Consider the following 16,567-nt stretch of genomic DNA (forward strand, 5'->3'; position numbering starts at 1 on the left):
GGTCCGTTCAGGAGGGAGAAGCGCACGGTGCTTTGAACAGAGGTTAATATGATGACTGACTAACGGGATTGTAGCAAGGAGGCTGAGGGGGAGTAAACTGGCCTATAGAGAATGGCAAGAAGCAAGGCAGAAGCCCCAGGCCATGAAGGGGCTCCCAGCGAGGACCCCACTCTGCGCCCGGGCCGCGATCTGGGCCTCTGGCCGAGGACTAGCTGTGGCTCACCGGGTGGCAGAGAGGCCGCTTGGCGCTGCCCTGGAGGAACCACTGGGAATCCTTGTACTTAAGGCAGCGGTTCTCAACCTGTGGGTCGCGACCCCTTTGGCGGTCGAACGACCCTTTCACAGGGGTCGCCTAAGACCGTCCTGCATATCAGATATTTACATGACGATTCATAGCAGGAGCAACATTACAGTTATGAAGTGGCAACGAAAATAATTTTATGGTTGGGTCACAACATGAGGAGCTGTATTTAAAGGGCCAGAAGGTTGAGAACCACTGACTTAAGGGGTCGCCAGGGGACGCTGGTGGACGCGGGGGCTGCTGGCCACCACGCGCTGAGAGCGGAAGGAGCCTGCAGTCCAGCCCTGCAGAGCGCAACCAGCAGGAAACGTTCTTCCTCCTGCAGTGTCTCCCCGGCACCCGCCACTGACAAAGCGGAACATCACACCTGCCGGCCAGAAAAGTAACCGTCAGATCCCTCCCCACGGAGCAGGCACTGAAGTTTGCATTGGGAGCTGACGTATAGTGCATTGGTAATAGGCATGATATGTAGGGCATATTAACTCAGTCCCCTCCCTACAGGTATTGTATTTATTTCCAATCTTTTGCTAGTAGAAAAGGTGGAATTATGCAAATAACAGTATGCAAAGTGGAATATTCCAGGGTATCAATTTAACAAACACATAAACCAGCCCTAGCTGGTTTGGCTCAGTGGATAGAGCACCAGACTGCAGGCTGAAGGGTTCCAGGTTCAGTTCTGGTCAAGGGCACATGCCAGGGTTGGGAGCTCAGTCCCCAATGTGGGGGCGTGCAGGAGGCAGCCAATCAATGATTCTCTCTCATCATTGACGTTTCTAACTCTCTCTCTCCATTCCTCTCTGAAATAAGTATATATTTAAAAAAGAAACACACAAACCCATTGTAATATAGACTATTGGAACATATTGGACCTTATTTAGACCCAATTTAAACTAAAAAAGAATGAGATGCTTGGGGAACCTAGACACTGACTACATTTTTTTTTTCCAAAATATATTCTCATTGATTTCAGAGAGGAAGGGAGAGGGAGATACAGAAATGCCAGTGATGAGAATCATTAATGGGCTGCCTCCTGCACGCCCCACACTGCGGATCCAGCCCACAACCCAGGCATGAGCCCTTGACCAGGAACCGAACCCGGGACCCTGCAGTCTGCAGGCCCATACTCTATCCACTGAGCCAAACCAGCTGGGGTGACACTGACTACATTTTTAAATGAAATTAAGTGCCCGTACTTTGCTTTTTTTTTTCACACATTATGGCATTGTGTTTATGTTTTCAAAACATTAACAAAAATATATACAAATGACTACCTAAAATTATCCACTTATTCATGCTGAAAATGGAAGATGTCTTCTGAGAGGTGCTGACATAGATTTAAGCAAAGCAGAACGTTAAGACCTGAATTAAAGGGATGCATTTATAAAAAGCTGTATGCGCCCAAAATTCTATAAATAAAAAAATGTAACGGGGAAAATTCTGAAGACCCTAGTCAGGTGTCTGGGACCTGGACTGGCCTTTAAATATTTTGTCGACCTCTGGGATGGCGAGGTTCTGGGATTCCCGAGGAATGCTGGTGTTTGATAAAGACAAAGACACCCACAAGATCCTTTGCTTACTCTCCCCTGAATTCTTCAGGCCGTGCTCAGCTCTGATTGTCCTGGAAGAGTATGCGCTGCTTTTATAAAACATTCATTATTACCAGTTGGACATTTCGGGTTAGCTCTACACGTGGTACCATTTCTTTTTTTTTTTTTTTTAATATATTTTATTGATTTTTTACAGAGAGGAAGGGAGAGAGATAGAGAGTTAGAAACATCGATGAGAGAGAAACATCGATCAGCTGCCTCCTGCACACTCCCCACTGGGGATGTGCCCGCAACCCAGGTACATGCCCTTGACCGGAATCGAACCTGGGACCCTTCAGTCCGCAGGCCGACGCTCTATCCACTGAGCCAAACCGGTTTTGGCAGTGGTACCATTTCTTGGAGGGAAAAAAAAATTTCTTGGTAAAGTGTAAGGGCAGAGTCACCAGCATGCCCGGCAAGACGCCGTGGAGCGACGCCAGCGCCCTCGTGCTTCGCGGACCACGTGCGCCCGGGCCGCCGCGCATGCGCACTGCCGCCTCGCCGAGCCTACGTGCTGCGCCTCGGGGTGGCAATGGCGGCGCGCCGGGGCCGCACTTCCGCCCCTCCCCGCCAGGGCGGCACCGTCTCCCTCGGGCCTGCGCCGGACGGGCGGCGCGCGCCTGGCGCCGAGCTGCGGGTCCCGGCCCCCCGAAACGACGCCAGCTCCCCGCTCGGGGCGGCCTGCCGCTCGCTCACGGCCTTCGCGTCCACCGGGTGGGTCGGGGCCTCGCCCCGCCCCCGCGCATCCCGACTGGCTGCGGGGCCCAGCCCTTCCCCCCGTCCCGCGTTCTCATTGGCCGAGCGGCGCCGCGGGGCGGGGCCGAGCCGGGGCGACTCCAACAAAGGGCGGCGGGCGGCCGGCGGCGGTGACCGCTCTCCCCGTGCTTCCTCCAGGTCACGCGCGCCGGCCCCCGCCCGCCCCGCTCCAGATGAAGTGTGAGCACTGCACGCGGAAGGTGGGCCCGCGCGCCGGTGCGGCCGGGGGTCGGGGTCGGGTCAAGGGCCGGGCCTCGTGACCAGGGGTCGGGGCGGCTGGGGGTCAAGGGTCGGGAATGACCGCCGCCGGCCCGGGAGCTCCGTCCGCGGCGCGGCCCGTGGGAGCGTGGGCGGGCGCCACGTTCTGGATCCGCAGCTCCGGCGGGGCCCGGCGTCACCGCGGCCTCGGGAGCCCGGGGTCGGACGCGGGCCGCTCGGATAGGACCGTCTGCGTTCGGTTGGACCGACTCCGACTGGGCAGGGGCGCTCACCCTGCCGCGGCCCGGGTGGTGCCGCCGCGGCCCTGGACTTCGCAATCGCCTCCAGTTCTCGGAGCGCCGAGCCAGCCATTCAAAATGCTTTTTTTTTTTTTTTTTTTGAAGCCAAAATCCCCAGAAAAGTAGAACAACCTGTTACCTCTCAGGGCCGTCAGAGCAAACCCCATTCTGGAAGTCAAACATTGATACGACGTTTTTCGGGTTGTTTTTTAACTTTGCAGAGAACGTAAGTGCTTGTAGTAACAAAACAATCCAGAAGTGTGGTCCGCCCCGCCACCTGTGTAACCATGGTAACTCGGCGGCCTGCCTCTGATTCTAGGCCGCAGTAACACAAGTAACCGCGCAGCGCAGGCAGAGGGATTGTCTTGTTTTTGTTTTTCTGACAATTGAATCGCATCGGGAATGCTGTTCCATCAGCTGCTCTTTTTTGTAACCTAACATAGTGCAGGAGGCGGCTTCTCGGAGCATTCCTGTGTTTCTAGTTCATTGTGCTCCAAGCCCATGTGTGTCCAGGTGGTCGGGCCCTAATTTACCTGCTGGTGCCAGGCACATGGTGTCCAGGTTTCAGCTAATAGGAATATACAGGTGAGGTGGTGGGCGGGAGTGTCCGCCAGTACATGAGCTTTTCTTTTATTTCACATATATGTATATATGTGTATATATGTGTATATATATGATTTCAGAGAGGAAGGGAGGGAAACATCAACCATGAGAGGGAATCATTGATCGGCTGCCTCCTGCACACTCCACACTGGGGATCAAGCTCTCAACCCCGGCATGTGCCCTTGACCGGAATGGAACCTGGGACCCTTCAGTCCGCAGGCGGGTGCTCTATCCACTGAGCTAAACCAGCCGGGGCAACATGTGCTTTTATTTACCTAGAAGAGATTTCCACTCATGAGGTTAATTGACAGAATAGGTATGCATTTTTTAATTCAGAGAGTCAAAGTTCTTTTATCTGTTTTCTGTGCCTTTTCAAGGAATGTAGCAAAAAAACAAAAACCGACGACCAAGAGAATGCCTCGGCCAATGCCCCGAGTCCGGCCCAGGAGAACGGAGAGGCAAGTCGAGTTTTCCATTCCGTGTCAGCCCGGAGGAAGCAGCCGCTGCTGGCTTTCTCCCCTTCGGGGCTCATGTCAACCCACACGTCCTTGCTTTGAGGAAAAGAGAAGTGAGACCTGAGTGGGTAACTCGGTGCCCCTGCCAGGGGCCCGGCGTGCAGGGCCCACCAGCGGGAGGCACACGGCCTCCCAGGTAAGAGGGCTGAAGAGCTCGTCATCCCAAAACACAGCCGAACAGACTGTCATGGGAACAGAGGCGAATGTCACCCTTGGCCATTTGTCAGAGACAGTGGTGTGATGCTTAAACCTCCAGTTCCTTTTTTAAAACCAAAAGTTCCATTCTGTAAAACGGGGGTTTGGGTGGGGAATTTATTCAGTGATTCCATTGTCATGGTTCTGTAAATGCATTTTTCTAACAGTTCTTCACCAGCTCAGTTGTGGGGTTTTAAATCCCTTAGCCAGTGGCTTATTGGGCACAGATGCCAAGCTGGACCCCAGAGGAAGTGCTTTGTACGGGGGCCTCACTCTGTGCTCAGGACTGGCATTTCGAGGAGCCCCACTTGCCATTCCGTCGAGCAGAGAGGAGGCGGCAGTGGGGAGGTTAGGGTCACTGCGTCCTTTAGAAAGTACTGGCACCCGTTCCCAGATGGGAGGCGGCAGCCCCGGAGAAGCGAGTGCCGGTCTCTGTGGGTCAGTAGCCCTGAGAGGACCTTAGCCTGACTGGGCGTCCGTCTGGTCCCTGTGCGCCAGCACTGCTCTGCGCTCGGGCGACTGTGGGCTCCGTGAGTGGAGGGGGTGAGAACAGCACCCAGGGTCTAGGGCAGAAAGCAGGGACTGCCCGGGCCCTGCATCCCCGAGCAGGGGGCCTGGGGCCCCCCACACCTGTTCTCTGGCTGCATCACCTCGGGCAGCCATCTAGCCCTGGGAGCCCAGTTTCCTTATCAGTGACACAGGGAGTTGGGTTACTTCTCCCCTTCCCCCTGGGCTTTGGTCACAGCAAGATAACGTGTGCACAGCCGAAGCGGGCCCCCCGCCAGCTCAGTGGGTGGACACCCTGTTAGGTTGGGCTCGCCAGGGAAGGGACTACTGGAGTGGGCCCTGGGGTCGTGAGAATTGAGGGGAGGTGTAGGAATGGTGGTGAGCCCACCAGGCACAGAGGAGTGGACAAAAGTGGCCTGGGGGAGGGGTGGTGGGAGCCACTGAGTCCGTCAAGGGTACAGATCCGATGTGTTGAAGGCGGCTTCGGCTGGCTGAGCAGAGGGAGCATCGAAGGACACGGTGTGGGAGGCAGGGTGTGGGGCCTGGGTGGGCGGCCAGAGTGGGCCCCTCTGCAGGGCCAGTAGGGCCAGGATTCTCAGTGCAGCTCAGCAATCTCTCGAGCACCAGCTGGGTGCCAGGCCACGTGCTCCAGACCCTCGGACACCCCCACCCCTGTCGCTGCGTTAGAAGTGCCCACCTTGGACCCATTCAGACCTCACGCATATGCCTCTGCGACATGCTGTCCTGGGGGAGCTGCACAGTAGCAGGCACGTGGGGAGGAGGGAGGTGGCGGCGCTCTCCCATCCTGCATGGGAGGCCCTCCAGGGCCCTCTTCACCAGCTGGTGGTTGAAGGGAAATAAATGCACAGCTGGCAGGAGCGTTTGTTCATTTGTTCAGATGCTCCCGTAGGCTCCCGAACGCTCCTGTGTTCATCCACTAAGGAGTCCTGAGCACCTGCTGTACCGGGGGCCTCGTGGAGGTGCTGGGCAGCAGGAAGAGGAGAGGGTTCCTACCCCAGAGGTTACTTGTCGTGGCGAGAGTCAACACACAAATGCTAGCTGGTCATCTGGGCTGTTGGGTAGGTGCCTGTGAGGACCCCAGGGGTGAGCTGGGCTCTTGGGGAGCATTTCTGGGCTCAGAGGTGACCCAGAGCACTTTGGCTGGAAGTGAGAGCCAGGGAGTGACTGGGACAAGGGCCCTGAGTGGTTCGAGGAGAGGCCTCTGTGCAGAGGAGGTATGGCTTGTGTTTTCGTGCATCTTGGGGTCCAGCGAACCTCAGGAGCGGAGTGCCAGGTGGGCAGACGACGGAGGCCGAGGGGGACCCCAGGGTTTGTAGCTGGACATCCAGGTGAGCAGGGTCCCTGTTACTGAGGAGGCCAAGGGCCCCGTGCACGTGCAATGCCTGAGCCGGCAGTGAGCTGTGCCGGGTCTGAGCTCCCATGGGTGCCGTGCACCTGGGTGAACTCACCTGGGAGAGCACAGCAGGCCCAGAGCAGAAGCCCCTGAGGCAGCAGAGGAGGGGCTGAGGGAGGAAGACGGGCCAGGACACAGGAGTGCCTCCCCGCGGGTGTTCGGGGCGGTGTCTGCATTGTGCCTGTGCCGCTGCTCCCTGAAGACCACGTGGTAGAGTTCTTCGTGAAGAATCAGGCCAGGATGTCGTCTTTCTTTCGTAGAAGGGCGAGTTCCATAAGTTGGCCGATGCCAAGATATTTCTGAGTGACTGCCTGGCGTGTGACAGCTGTGTGACCGCAGAGGAAGGAGTCCAAGTTTCCCAGCAGAACGCCAAGGACTTCTTCCGAGTTCTGAACCTTAACAAGGTAGGGGGCCCGGTGCGCACTGCACCCTGGCCTGGAGAGGGTGGGGGTCAGAGCAGGGCATGGAAGCCTCTGCTGGGACGTGCAGGCAGCCTGGCCCTGGCCCTGGGTCCCGTGCCCTCGTCAACCCTCAGAGCAAAATCAGCCGGCCCCGTCACACTCCCTCCCTGACTGGGCACTGGCTGTGGCCGGACCACCGGCCAGGCTCCCGGGATATGGGGCGGCTTCCACCGGGCGAGGTCCTGCCATGGGAGCGTGCCTGAGGTCTCGGGTCTTCAGAGGCCAGGCTGATGCGGTTCAGCCTCTGGGGTGTTCTCAGGCGGGGGAGTCCCCTGCCCCACTGTGCACGGGTGCCGCGCCCTGGCCCGCAGGGCAGCACAGGTGCCCGGAGCCCTGGGCGCAGCCTGGCCGGTGCTTGGACTGGCGCTGCATTGAATTTGCAGGTGCAGCTGAGGACGGTGTAGTTCACCGCACAGAGCTCCTCCCACAAGCCTTCGGTGAAGGGCTGCTCCCCCCATAGACGTGGTGTCGCGTTATCCCTTCTCCTCCGTGTCTGTTTTTCTTTAAAATGATCGTTTCCTCCGGATATGTGAACTTGTCAGTATACTAGTGTTCTTAAAGTCGACAAAATCTCTTGGGATGTCCCATATTTTAACTGTAACTTCCCTTCAGTGGTTCTTGCCAGTGTTTGCCACTTTCCCAGGCTTTGCCCAAGATTGCCCCCTACCTCCTGCCTGTCCTGGATCTCAGTAGATTGTACCCACCACCTGTGTGACGTTCTCTGTCTCTCCTAGAAATGTGATGCCTCACAGCACAAGGTGCTGGCAGTGTCCGTGTGTCCTCAGTCTCTGCCTTATTTTGCTGCTAAATTCAGCCTCAGTGTCACTGATGCATCCAGAAGGCTCTGCGGCTTCCTCAAAAGCCTTGGTGAGGTGCCTGTGGTGTCGGCGTGAGTGTGGACGGGAGGTTGTCACTGCCTTTCCTGAGCTCAGTTTTCAGGGCTCGGGGTGGGCAATGCCTGTGACCTGCCTCTGACCACGGCGGGCGGTGGCACTGCCCCTTGCCGTGCAGCCGGTGTTGCATTCCTGCCGGACGGCCCCCCCGGAGCGGCGAGTGACTGGCTTTGGACGGGGTGGCCAGGGCTCACGTGTCCTGTTGCCCTGGCTCTCGGGGCCCCTGAGGTCATCTGTGTGGTGGGGAGTGAGGCTGCAGGGAGTGGTGTCTGGTCTCCTGGGAGCTCTGAAGAGCCGGCAGGAGGGAGCGGACTTTGTCCTCTGCGGCCTCATGTGAAGCAGGAAAGGCAGCAGCTCAGAGCACAGCAGGGACTCAGATGAGCGGCTCACTGGAGGGCACTGCCCAGCAACAGGAGGGCTCCCTTATCTGCTGATGTCGGACTAGAACGGTCCCGCCCCTGGAGACTTCGCGGCCCTCCTGCAGCCATCAGTGGGCAGGCTCCGGGGGGAGAACTTGAGCCGTTTGCCAAGAGCAGCTTTTGTTACCCCGCAGTAGCTTTCAGAGATATGAAAGCATTGGGGACCACTGACACATGAGATGAGACCCAGAGCGAGCAGGGGTGCGGTGCCCGGCTGCTCCTGGCGCACAGCAAGGCGCCACGAGCCGGGCTCCTGCTCGGCCCTCCTCCATGTTAGAAGCCGAGGGTGTGCTTCGTTTCACTGCGGAGCGAGCTGTTAGGTGCCGTGTAATCTCAGGGCGAAAGGCCTTCCTTGGACATTTTAAAAAAACAAACAGTTGGGAATGATTTGTTACTGTTAATAATGAAGGGAGAAGTATTCACCGTGGGTCTGAGTCCTTAAGGTAATGGTTTTAGATGACACTTAGAATATTTACTATATTTTTCATTTTACTTATTTACTTATTTTTTATTGATTTCAGAGAGGAAGGGAGAGGGAGAGAGAGATTGAAACATCACTGATGAGAGATTCATTGATTGGCTGCCTCCTGCACGCCCCCGACTGGGAATCGAGCCCACACCCGGGCATGTGCCCTTGACCGGAATCAAACCTGGGACCTTTCAGTCTATCCACTGAGCCAGACCGGCCAGGGCTACTATATTTCTTAAGAATAACTGGCTGCTTTTAAGATTTAGACTGGCTGTAGATATTAAATTTATTTGCTTAATTTATTTTTAATTATTGAAAATACATTCTTTTGTCTCAAGCTTATTCACCAATAGTAAGAAAACTTATTAAGAAAAAGATAGCTAATTAAAAATCAACATAAAATTAAGATCATCATAAGGGTGTACTCAGCCAGTTTGCTCGTTTTATTTATTTTAAAGATGTCAAGGATCATTACTGACTGAAATTTATTTAGACAGTGATTTGGGACAGAATGCTCTGAGTGCCTTGTAATATTCCATTAATTTACGTGCGGAGTACGGTGAGGTGCTTACAGTAAGATGCAGGGAGAAAGACAGGAAGTAGGAGAGAGTAGGTATTTTATTATGAAAAACACGTGCTGTTGTTTAAAAAAAAGTGTACAGTCCTGTACTTAGCGATCAGTGATGGAGCCGAGAGCCGAGGTGACTGCAGTGCCAGGAGGGAAGCCTGCAAAATCCACTAAGCTTGTCCCTTCGTGTCCCGACGGAGAGAGACCCGGCGGGGGGTGTGAGCTGAGGCCCTCCTTCCGCAGGGGTGCACTATGTCTTTGACATGACAATAGCCGCGGACTTCAGCATCCTGGAGAGTCAGAAGGAGTTTGTGCGTCGGTACCGCCAGCACCGTGAGGAGGAGCCCCGGCTCCCCATGCTGACCTCTGCCTGCCCCGGTGAGCCCCCAGCCGCAGCCGCTCCGCGTACATTCCGGGAGGCTGGACAGGCGTCAGCTTCGCCCGAGGACAGGGTCTCGGGAGCTCAGGGTCCCAGTGTGGGACGGGAAGCAGCGGGAGGAACTGACGCAGCCCCGGTCTCTCCCCAGGCTGGGTCCGATATGCGGAGCGCGTGCTGGGTCACCCCATCACGCCCCACCTCTGCACGGCCAAGTCTCCCCAGCAGATCATGGGCTCTCTGGTGAAGGATTACTTCGCCAGACGGCAGGTAAGCCGGCCTCTTCCCGAGGTCAGCAAGAGTGGGGAGCCGGGCCTGCCCGTGGGGCTGACGGACAGGAAGTGAGGCGAGCCAGGGAGACACGGGCGGAGCTGGTGGGAACGGGGCGGCGACTGCAGCAGGAGCTGGTCGGTGGGAGCCGGGCTCCACCCAGAGCAGCTGGGCACCAAGGAGGCGGCCGGGCAGGGTGGCAGCTGGGTGGGCTTGTCTCCGCAGCCTGGACAGTTCGCTCTGTCTCCACAGAACCTGTCCCCAGACAAGATTTTCCACGTCATTGTGGCCCCGTGTTATGACAAGAAACTGGAGGCCCTCCGAGAAGATGTTCCCACAGCTTTGCACAGTTCCCGGGGTGCTGACTGCGTGTTAACCTCAGGTGAGAGGTGGGCAGGGCGGGGGGGAGGGTGGCTCTGGCAGGACCCAGGACAGTGAAGAGGGCAGCACTCCTGCCAGTGTGCGCACATGCGTGGCCCAGGCTGAGGGAGAGACAGGGCGGTGAGGGGCAGTCCCACCTCACCATGGAGTTCGGACAGCCCAGCCTGCGCGGGCACCAGTGACGTTTTCCCTTTCCGTGAAGTGGAAACATACATGTGCTGTGGGGACGTCGCTGCAGCCTGCGGTGCAAGGGCGTCTCTGGTCCGTCAAGGGCAGCGTGAGTCGGGTGCAGAGGGGGGTCCAGAGGTGGTTCTGATTTCCGGTTGGTCTCATTGGGGCCACAGGACATCTGTAATGCAGCATCCCTCCCGTGAGGCTGTCACAGCCTCCGCTTGGGAACAAACACGGGGATTGTTTGCAGAGAGCCTCATTGCAAGAGCAGAAAGAGGAATATACGCTTCTCTTAAGTTTCATTTGCGTTTTGCATTTTATTGGTGTTACTTTGCACTTGAGATGGGCCCCCTGCTGTCTGTGAGGGGGACAACACCCAAGGTCACCTTGACCTAGAATTTCCTGTGGGGAAGAAGGTAACTTTGGAAACAGCCCGAGGACGAGTGGTGTCCACGGGGCCCATCGCCTCTCGCTTGTCTGTAGGTGAAATTGTCCAGCTCATGGAGCAGAGTGACCTGTCCGCGGACGACGCCCTCGTGGACACTCTGTGAGTGACTCTTGCAGGGAGACCACCTGTCTCTGGGGGGAAAGGGCCAGGCCTCCCTGCTTTACTAGGGGCTGTGCTGGGACGTGGGCACAGGGTGGCACCTGCCCCGGGCGGTTTCCTCAGGGAAATAGCACATTCCTTGGGTCCCTTTGCGCCCAGGGCAGCAGGCTGGGTTTCTGTGGTCAGTGGTGACCCCAACCAATCACCGGTGCTCCTGCCGTGTCCTGGGCCGGGGCACGTGCAGAGCACTCCTGGGCCACTCCGCAGTCCTGCCCGTAGTGGCACCGGGACTATGTGTGGCCCTTGGTGGGAGGCTGGACTGAGGTTTACAGACTCTTGGCCACTCGAGTGGCCATGGCCACAGCCTGTGCTTGAGCCAGGCCAACCATGTACCCTGTCCTGGTGGGGCTCAGGCAGGCGTGTTCTCGAGCCCATCTCAGAGTCCCAGGACCCCCAGCCCGAGGTTCTGGGGATGCCCTGAGGCACGTGCAGCAGCGAAGGGAAGTCACTGCCTGTGCAGCTGAGCACAGCCCACTGCAGCCTGGTGGGCACAGGTGACCGCTCAGGCTGATGGGGTCCTGCTGGAGCTGAAGGGCCGGTGAGGGGTCTCACTTCCCATGTGGCAGCCCCGGGTCATAACACTTGGAAATCTGCTGTAATTCTTGTCGCTTTTCTCTGCCTGACGAGGTTTGGAGACGTGAAGGAGGAGGAGGTGAGGCGCCACGAGGGTGCCAGCTCCGACGGGTACCTGGCGCACATCTTCAGGCACGCGGCCAAGGAGCTGTTCAACGAGGACGTGGGGGCGCTCACCTACCGCAGCCTGAGGTGCGTCTGCTCGTATGGTCAGCGCGGCCGTTAGGGTAGATCCCCCAGAGCCGGTGTGCATGTGTGTGCGTGTGTTAGCGTGTGTGCGTGTGTTAGCGTGCACGTGTTTGTGTGCGAGCTGGGGCAGGGCTGTCCTGCTGTAGTGTCTCCACCACGAGGTCCAAGGCCTTTCCTGCGTTCACTCGCAGACGTTTACCTTGCTGACCTTCCCGACTCAGAGTGGACATGACAAGCGGCTGAAGTGGACTCGACAGCGAGCCCCTGTGTCTGTGTTACAGGAACAGAGACTTCCAGGAGGTCACCCTGGAGAGGGACGGAGAGGTGCTGCTGCGCTTTGCGGCTGCGTACGGCTTTCGGAACATCCAGAACGTGGTCCTGAAGCTGAAGAGGGGCAGGTTCCCCTACCACTTCGTGGAGGTCCTGGCCTGCGCCGGGGGTAAGACTCGCCCACAGCATCGTGGGAGGGGCCCCTCCGCGCCCACCCTGAGCCTCACTCGGTCTCCACGGCTTTGCCCTCGTTGTTGTGACACAACGACACCTCCCTTTCCTCACACCCACCTCGCGAGAAGGAGCAGGTACTCGGACGTCACCTTGGAAACCTTGGTTCCAGGCTGAGGGGCCCCTGAAGGTCCTCAGGAGGGGTGTCCAGCACCCACACAGGCGGGGCAGAGCTGGGCTGCCTCACCGCTGGGCTCTGCTGGGAAGTGAGCAGAGTCTCTGCCCCCGACAAGGCGGGGAGAGGCCTAGCCAGGGCAGAAACATGCTTCAAGTTCTTTTAAATCAGTGGTTCTCAACCTTGGCTGCACATGAGGATCACCTGGGGATCTTTTTAAAATCCTGGTTTCTGGGCCTCATCCTCCGGAAATTCTGTTTCTTTGTTACTCATGTTGTGGCCCCACCCCATAACAAAGAAACAGAATTTCCAGAGGATGAGGCCCAGAAATCAGGATTTTGAAAATATTCCCAGGTGATTCTCATGTGCAGCCAAGGTTGAGAACCACTGACCTAACGCATTTGAGAGGACGCGGTTCCCGTACAGGAGGCCCAGCTTCCGGGCGTGTGGGCTCCTGGGTGCAGCCGGGTGGGGGCAGCGCACTGTGTGCTGCAGACACCAGGACACAGCTGCTCGGCCGTGTCTGCTCCTGGTTCGGTGAGCACACAGCCCTCGGGTCTAAGGGCAGCGGATTATTGTGGTTTCAGGTAAAGGCGTGTCCTGGGCCATGGAAACCGGAAAGAGCATGGGGCACAGACCGTGAACCTAGGACAGGGCTCCCCAGGCCTCGGGCCACCGTGCGCTGCCCTCCTGCCCGGGACCCTTTCCCTGCAGGGAGGGAGGAGGGAGAGTGAGCTCCCGCCTGTGTCTTTCAGGATGCCTAAGCGGCAGGGGCCAGGCCCAGGCAGAGGACGGGCGTGCGGACAGGGCGCTGCTGCGGCAGATGGAAGGCATCTACGCTGCCATCCCGGTGCGGCCCCCGGAGACCAGTGCCCACGTGCAGGAGCTGTACCAGGAGTGGCTGGGGGGGGCCGACTCCCCCCGGGCCCAGGCGGCCCTGCACACTGCCTACCAGGGCCCAGGGCAGTCTGCCAGCAGCCGGGACATCAAGTGGTAAAGGTCCAGCAGGCACCCGACCTGCAGGCGCCTGAGGAGGGGTGTCAGACGCGTGAAGGAAAGGCTTAGTGTCTCTGTCATCGCTTTGGTTTTCAGAATTCCCTGCTCCCCATCTGTCAGCTCCCTCCCTCTGAGGGGCGCTGTCGTCCTCATACGTGTGCAACTGGAATATTGTATCTCGAGAAGGATTGCCCCAATGTACGTATCCTTTTATCCAACGATGAAAAAATCCCAAAGAACAAGAATGGAGATAGACTACTGTCCTTTAGGCTTAAAAAACCCCACAAGTGTCCTGCGAAGAGCTGAGACTTGGTTCTGTCCACGCGCCTCAGAGAGACTGGATGACGAAATGGCCTGGTTTGGCCCTGACTTTACCCACTTATGTTGCTCTTGAAGGTGTCTTTGCCACAATGTGAATAAACTGCCACCTTTTGGAATAGGGGCTCATACGAAAGTCTGCATTCCCACCTTTTCTTGAAACGGATCTACATTCTGCAGCTGTGGCCACCGTCCTGAGACCAGGTCCTGTCGCTGGGAATTGGGCACGAGTGGAGGCCCCTTGTGCCCTTTTACATTCAGGGATTGAGGTGAACTCACTTTGGGGGAGGCCTGGCGAGGGTGACAGGTGTCACAGATGGAAGGATGGAGAATGGAGAGGCGGACACCCTGCTCGGTCCCTCCCTGGGTGGAGTCAGGCAGATGAAGGCCGGCCAGCCCGCCCCACAGTTGGGTGAGGCAGCGTCCTCTGTGTCCACCTCTCACCCTGTGGGCCCGGCCACTCCACAGCTCCAGGCAGCCCTCTGCGTTCCACGACAGCGCGCTCTGCCCTCACATGCTGCTCGCCCTAAACAAGAAGGAAGAGAGCAGTTGGCCCACAGATGACTACACAGAGATCCGCAGCCACCACAGAGCCCAGCACCCGTGCATGTTAGGGCCACCTGTGAAGTGAGGCCTGTGGCGGCCTGGTGTTGGTCTCCAGAGCACTTGGATTTTGTTACCATGTGGGTGACCTTCTTCTTGAACCCTCGGCCTGTTAGATTTCCCTCATTCATGTGTTATTGTACCTGTGCACCCCTCTGGGTTGATAACCGGGACATTGTGTGAAATTATCTATTTTCTGCTTTCAATCTATTTACAGTGGGGTTTCATCCTCTGCGGTGATGTAGATCATTTCTGATTATGGAATAAACAGTTGAAGTCTCTGGTGTGGGGCATTGGGTTAATGATGCTGCTGTCTCCCCAGCCAGGGCCGCGTGTGCTCTGGGCTCCACCTCATGGAGTTGTGCTCTCCCCTTTTACTGCCTGAGCCATCAGCTGGCCCAGGGGCCTGGGCCTGAGTGAAAGGGGGGGCCTAGGGGGAAGAGGAGGGGACAAAAGGGGAAGCCATGTTTCCATACAAAACTGCTTACAATATAAGTTCTAAGAAATCTTACTGTTCAGTGGAGGGGGTGGGGGGTGTAACAAAAGGCACACACAGGTCCCACCGAGATTTGAACTCGGATTGCTGGATTCAGAGTCCAGAGTGCTAACCATTACACCATGGAACCAGACACTGCTGTGGGCCCTACACATTTTGATGGGGACACAGGAATGGGAGGGTTCAAAGGCTGAGCCTGAGCTGGCTTATGGGTTGGTGTTGAAAAAGACGTTACCTTCTAGCAGAGGATGGGTTATGGGCCCAGCTCACCCCACTGTCCATCTGCTGCACATGGTGTCGGTTGTGACTGACAGAGACAGCGCCCTCCTGCTGTGCAGCCCAGCGGGGCAGGGCCCACAGGGCCAGGCAGGTGTCATTTCTTACAAAACTGCTTACAATTAAAGTGTTGAGAAATCTTGCTGCCCAGCTTTATAACTAGAAACACTGCAGTTTCAAAAAGAAACTTTCCCTTAAGAACATTCTGGATATAAATCTTTGAGGAAAAAGACCTCTGAATTTGTGTGGAAGCTTTTTATGTAAAAAGTGTCCATGGAGCTACTGTTGCAGATAGCAGGGTGTCCCCTCCCTTGAACCAAGAAAAGCACCAGGAGAAAGAAACAGACGGAAATTTCTGGCGTCAAACTATGAGGATCAGCCAGGAGGAACTTAATGAACGACCTTGGTGAGCAGGGTTAAAGGAAGCCAATAGGGCGGTAAGCACCCCAAAACCAGGCACAGCCACGAGTGGTCAGAATCCTGAGGCCTGGGAGCAGTTCCCGGACCCTGTGGCACCTGAAGCCGATGTGTAGGCACCAAACAGGAGCCGGGGCTTTCTTAGCGGAGCACGTGGACCAGGCCAGGCAGGAAGAAGTCCAGGAGGGCTCGTCTTCCCCCCTCCGTGTCTCTTCTCCTTGCTGGGGCTCCCAAGGCACGCAGCCACTCAGCTCTTCTGCCCTCTGCTTCCTGTCGGTTTTAGGGAAGAGAAAGGTAGAGGGGGGGTCTGGAGGGCAAACAAAAGACATCCACGAGGGCCAAAGGAAACAACCATAACCCAGATGTACAACTGCCAAGGGCGTCGAAGGGAGGACGTGAAGTGAAGGCCTAGGCAAAGCCAGCCGGCGGGGCTTCTGCAGCACCTGTGACACAGCCAGCGGCGGTCAGGGGGCCCTGGGCTGAACTTCAGGACAGACCTGCCGTCGCCATGGGGGGTGCAGCTCCCTGAAAGGCACCCACAGGGCTGTCTGTGAGCCTGAATCTCCACCACAGGGTAGAGGGTATCTCCTGAGTCTGAGAAATCCAGGCATACATGCAGTTACAGGCGAAAGGTGCCCCCCCCCCCCCCCCCCCCGCGGGGCCCCAAGAACACCAGGCTGGAGAATTAGTGTCAAAGAGCCTGGCTGGTGAGGCATATGGATGGACTCTTTGGAACAGGCCCAGGATTTGAGAAGATTCATGGTCCACGTGAAAGCACATGAAAGGAAGGCGCAATCATGCACAAATAATCTGCAGATGCCCGTCAGACTCTCCAGCCACCCGAATGATGCTAGTTTAACCCTCAGACCAAAATGGCCGTGGAGACAGGGAAGGAGACTAGGCCCAGGCTTGACAACATGGACTCCTTTCCCCCTGACCAAGCCTGCCTTGGCTGTGACGCCTGCTTACATGTTTGGTGGCCAACAGGAAATCCCCATTCTGGTTCCTGATGGCAGGCGACTTCACTGATCCTTTCCCACCAGTGCAGGATTGGGGCTGGGGAGGGCGGCGGGAGGTTGGCCACGTGGGAATAA

The 16,567-nt window shown here is 57.2% G+C and overlaps 1 protein-coding gene and 1 non-coding gene across 3 annotated transcripts; one reads left to right on the forward strand and one right to left on the reverse strand.

Annotated features, from left to right (window-relative positions):
- Positions 1-2,691: 2,691 nt before the first annotated feature.
- NARF (nuclear prelamin A recognition factor) lies at positions 2,692-14,564 on the forward strand. Of its 2 annotated transcripts, XM_070393018.1 has the most exons (11): positions 2,692-2,843; positions 4,121-4,201; positions 6,635-6,778; positions 7,570-7,702; positions 9,428-9,562; positions 9,712-9,830; positions 10,083-10,212; positions 10,866-10,929; positions 11,617-11,754; positions 12,033-12,190; positions 13,123-14,564. In XM_070393018.1, exons 1-11 carry the CDS (start codon positions 2,817-2,819, stop codon positions 13,362-13,364), a joined length of 1,371 nt encoding a protein of 456 aa, XP_070249119.1. In that variant the 5' UTR covers positions 2,692-2,816; the 3' UTR covers positions 13,365-14,564. The 2 variants fall into 2 exon arrangements, with proteins under 2 accessions (XP_070249119.1, XP_070249120.1); XM_070393019.1 differs by lacking the exons at positions 2,692-2,843; positions 4,121-4,201 and adding an exon at positions 5,879-6,039.
- Positions 14,565-14,838: 274 nt separating this feature from the next.
- On the reverse strand, positions 14,839-14,910 carry TRNAQ-CUG (transfer RNA glutamine (anticodon CUG)). Its single transcript has one exon. It is a non-coding gene; the product is annotated as a tRNA-Gln (tRNA).
- Positions 14,911-16,567: the final 1,657 nt, after the last annotated feature.

The sequence above is a fragment of the Myotis yumanensis genome, unplaced genomic scaffold, assembly GCF_028538775.1.
Source record: "Myotis yumanensis isolate MYYU_CA2020_CCGP unplaced genomic scaffold, mMyoYum1.0.hap1 SCAF_16, whole genome shotgun sequence".
NCBI classification, from domain to species: Eukaryota; Metazoa; Chordata; class Mammalia; order Chiroptera; family Vespertilionidae; genus Myotis; species Myotis yumanensis.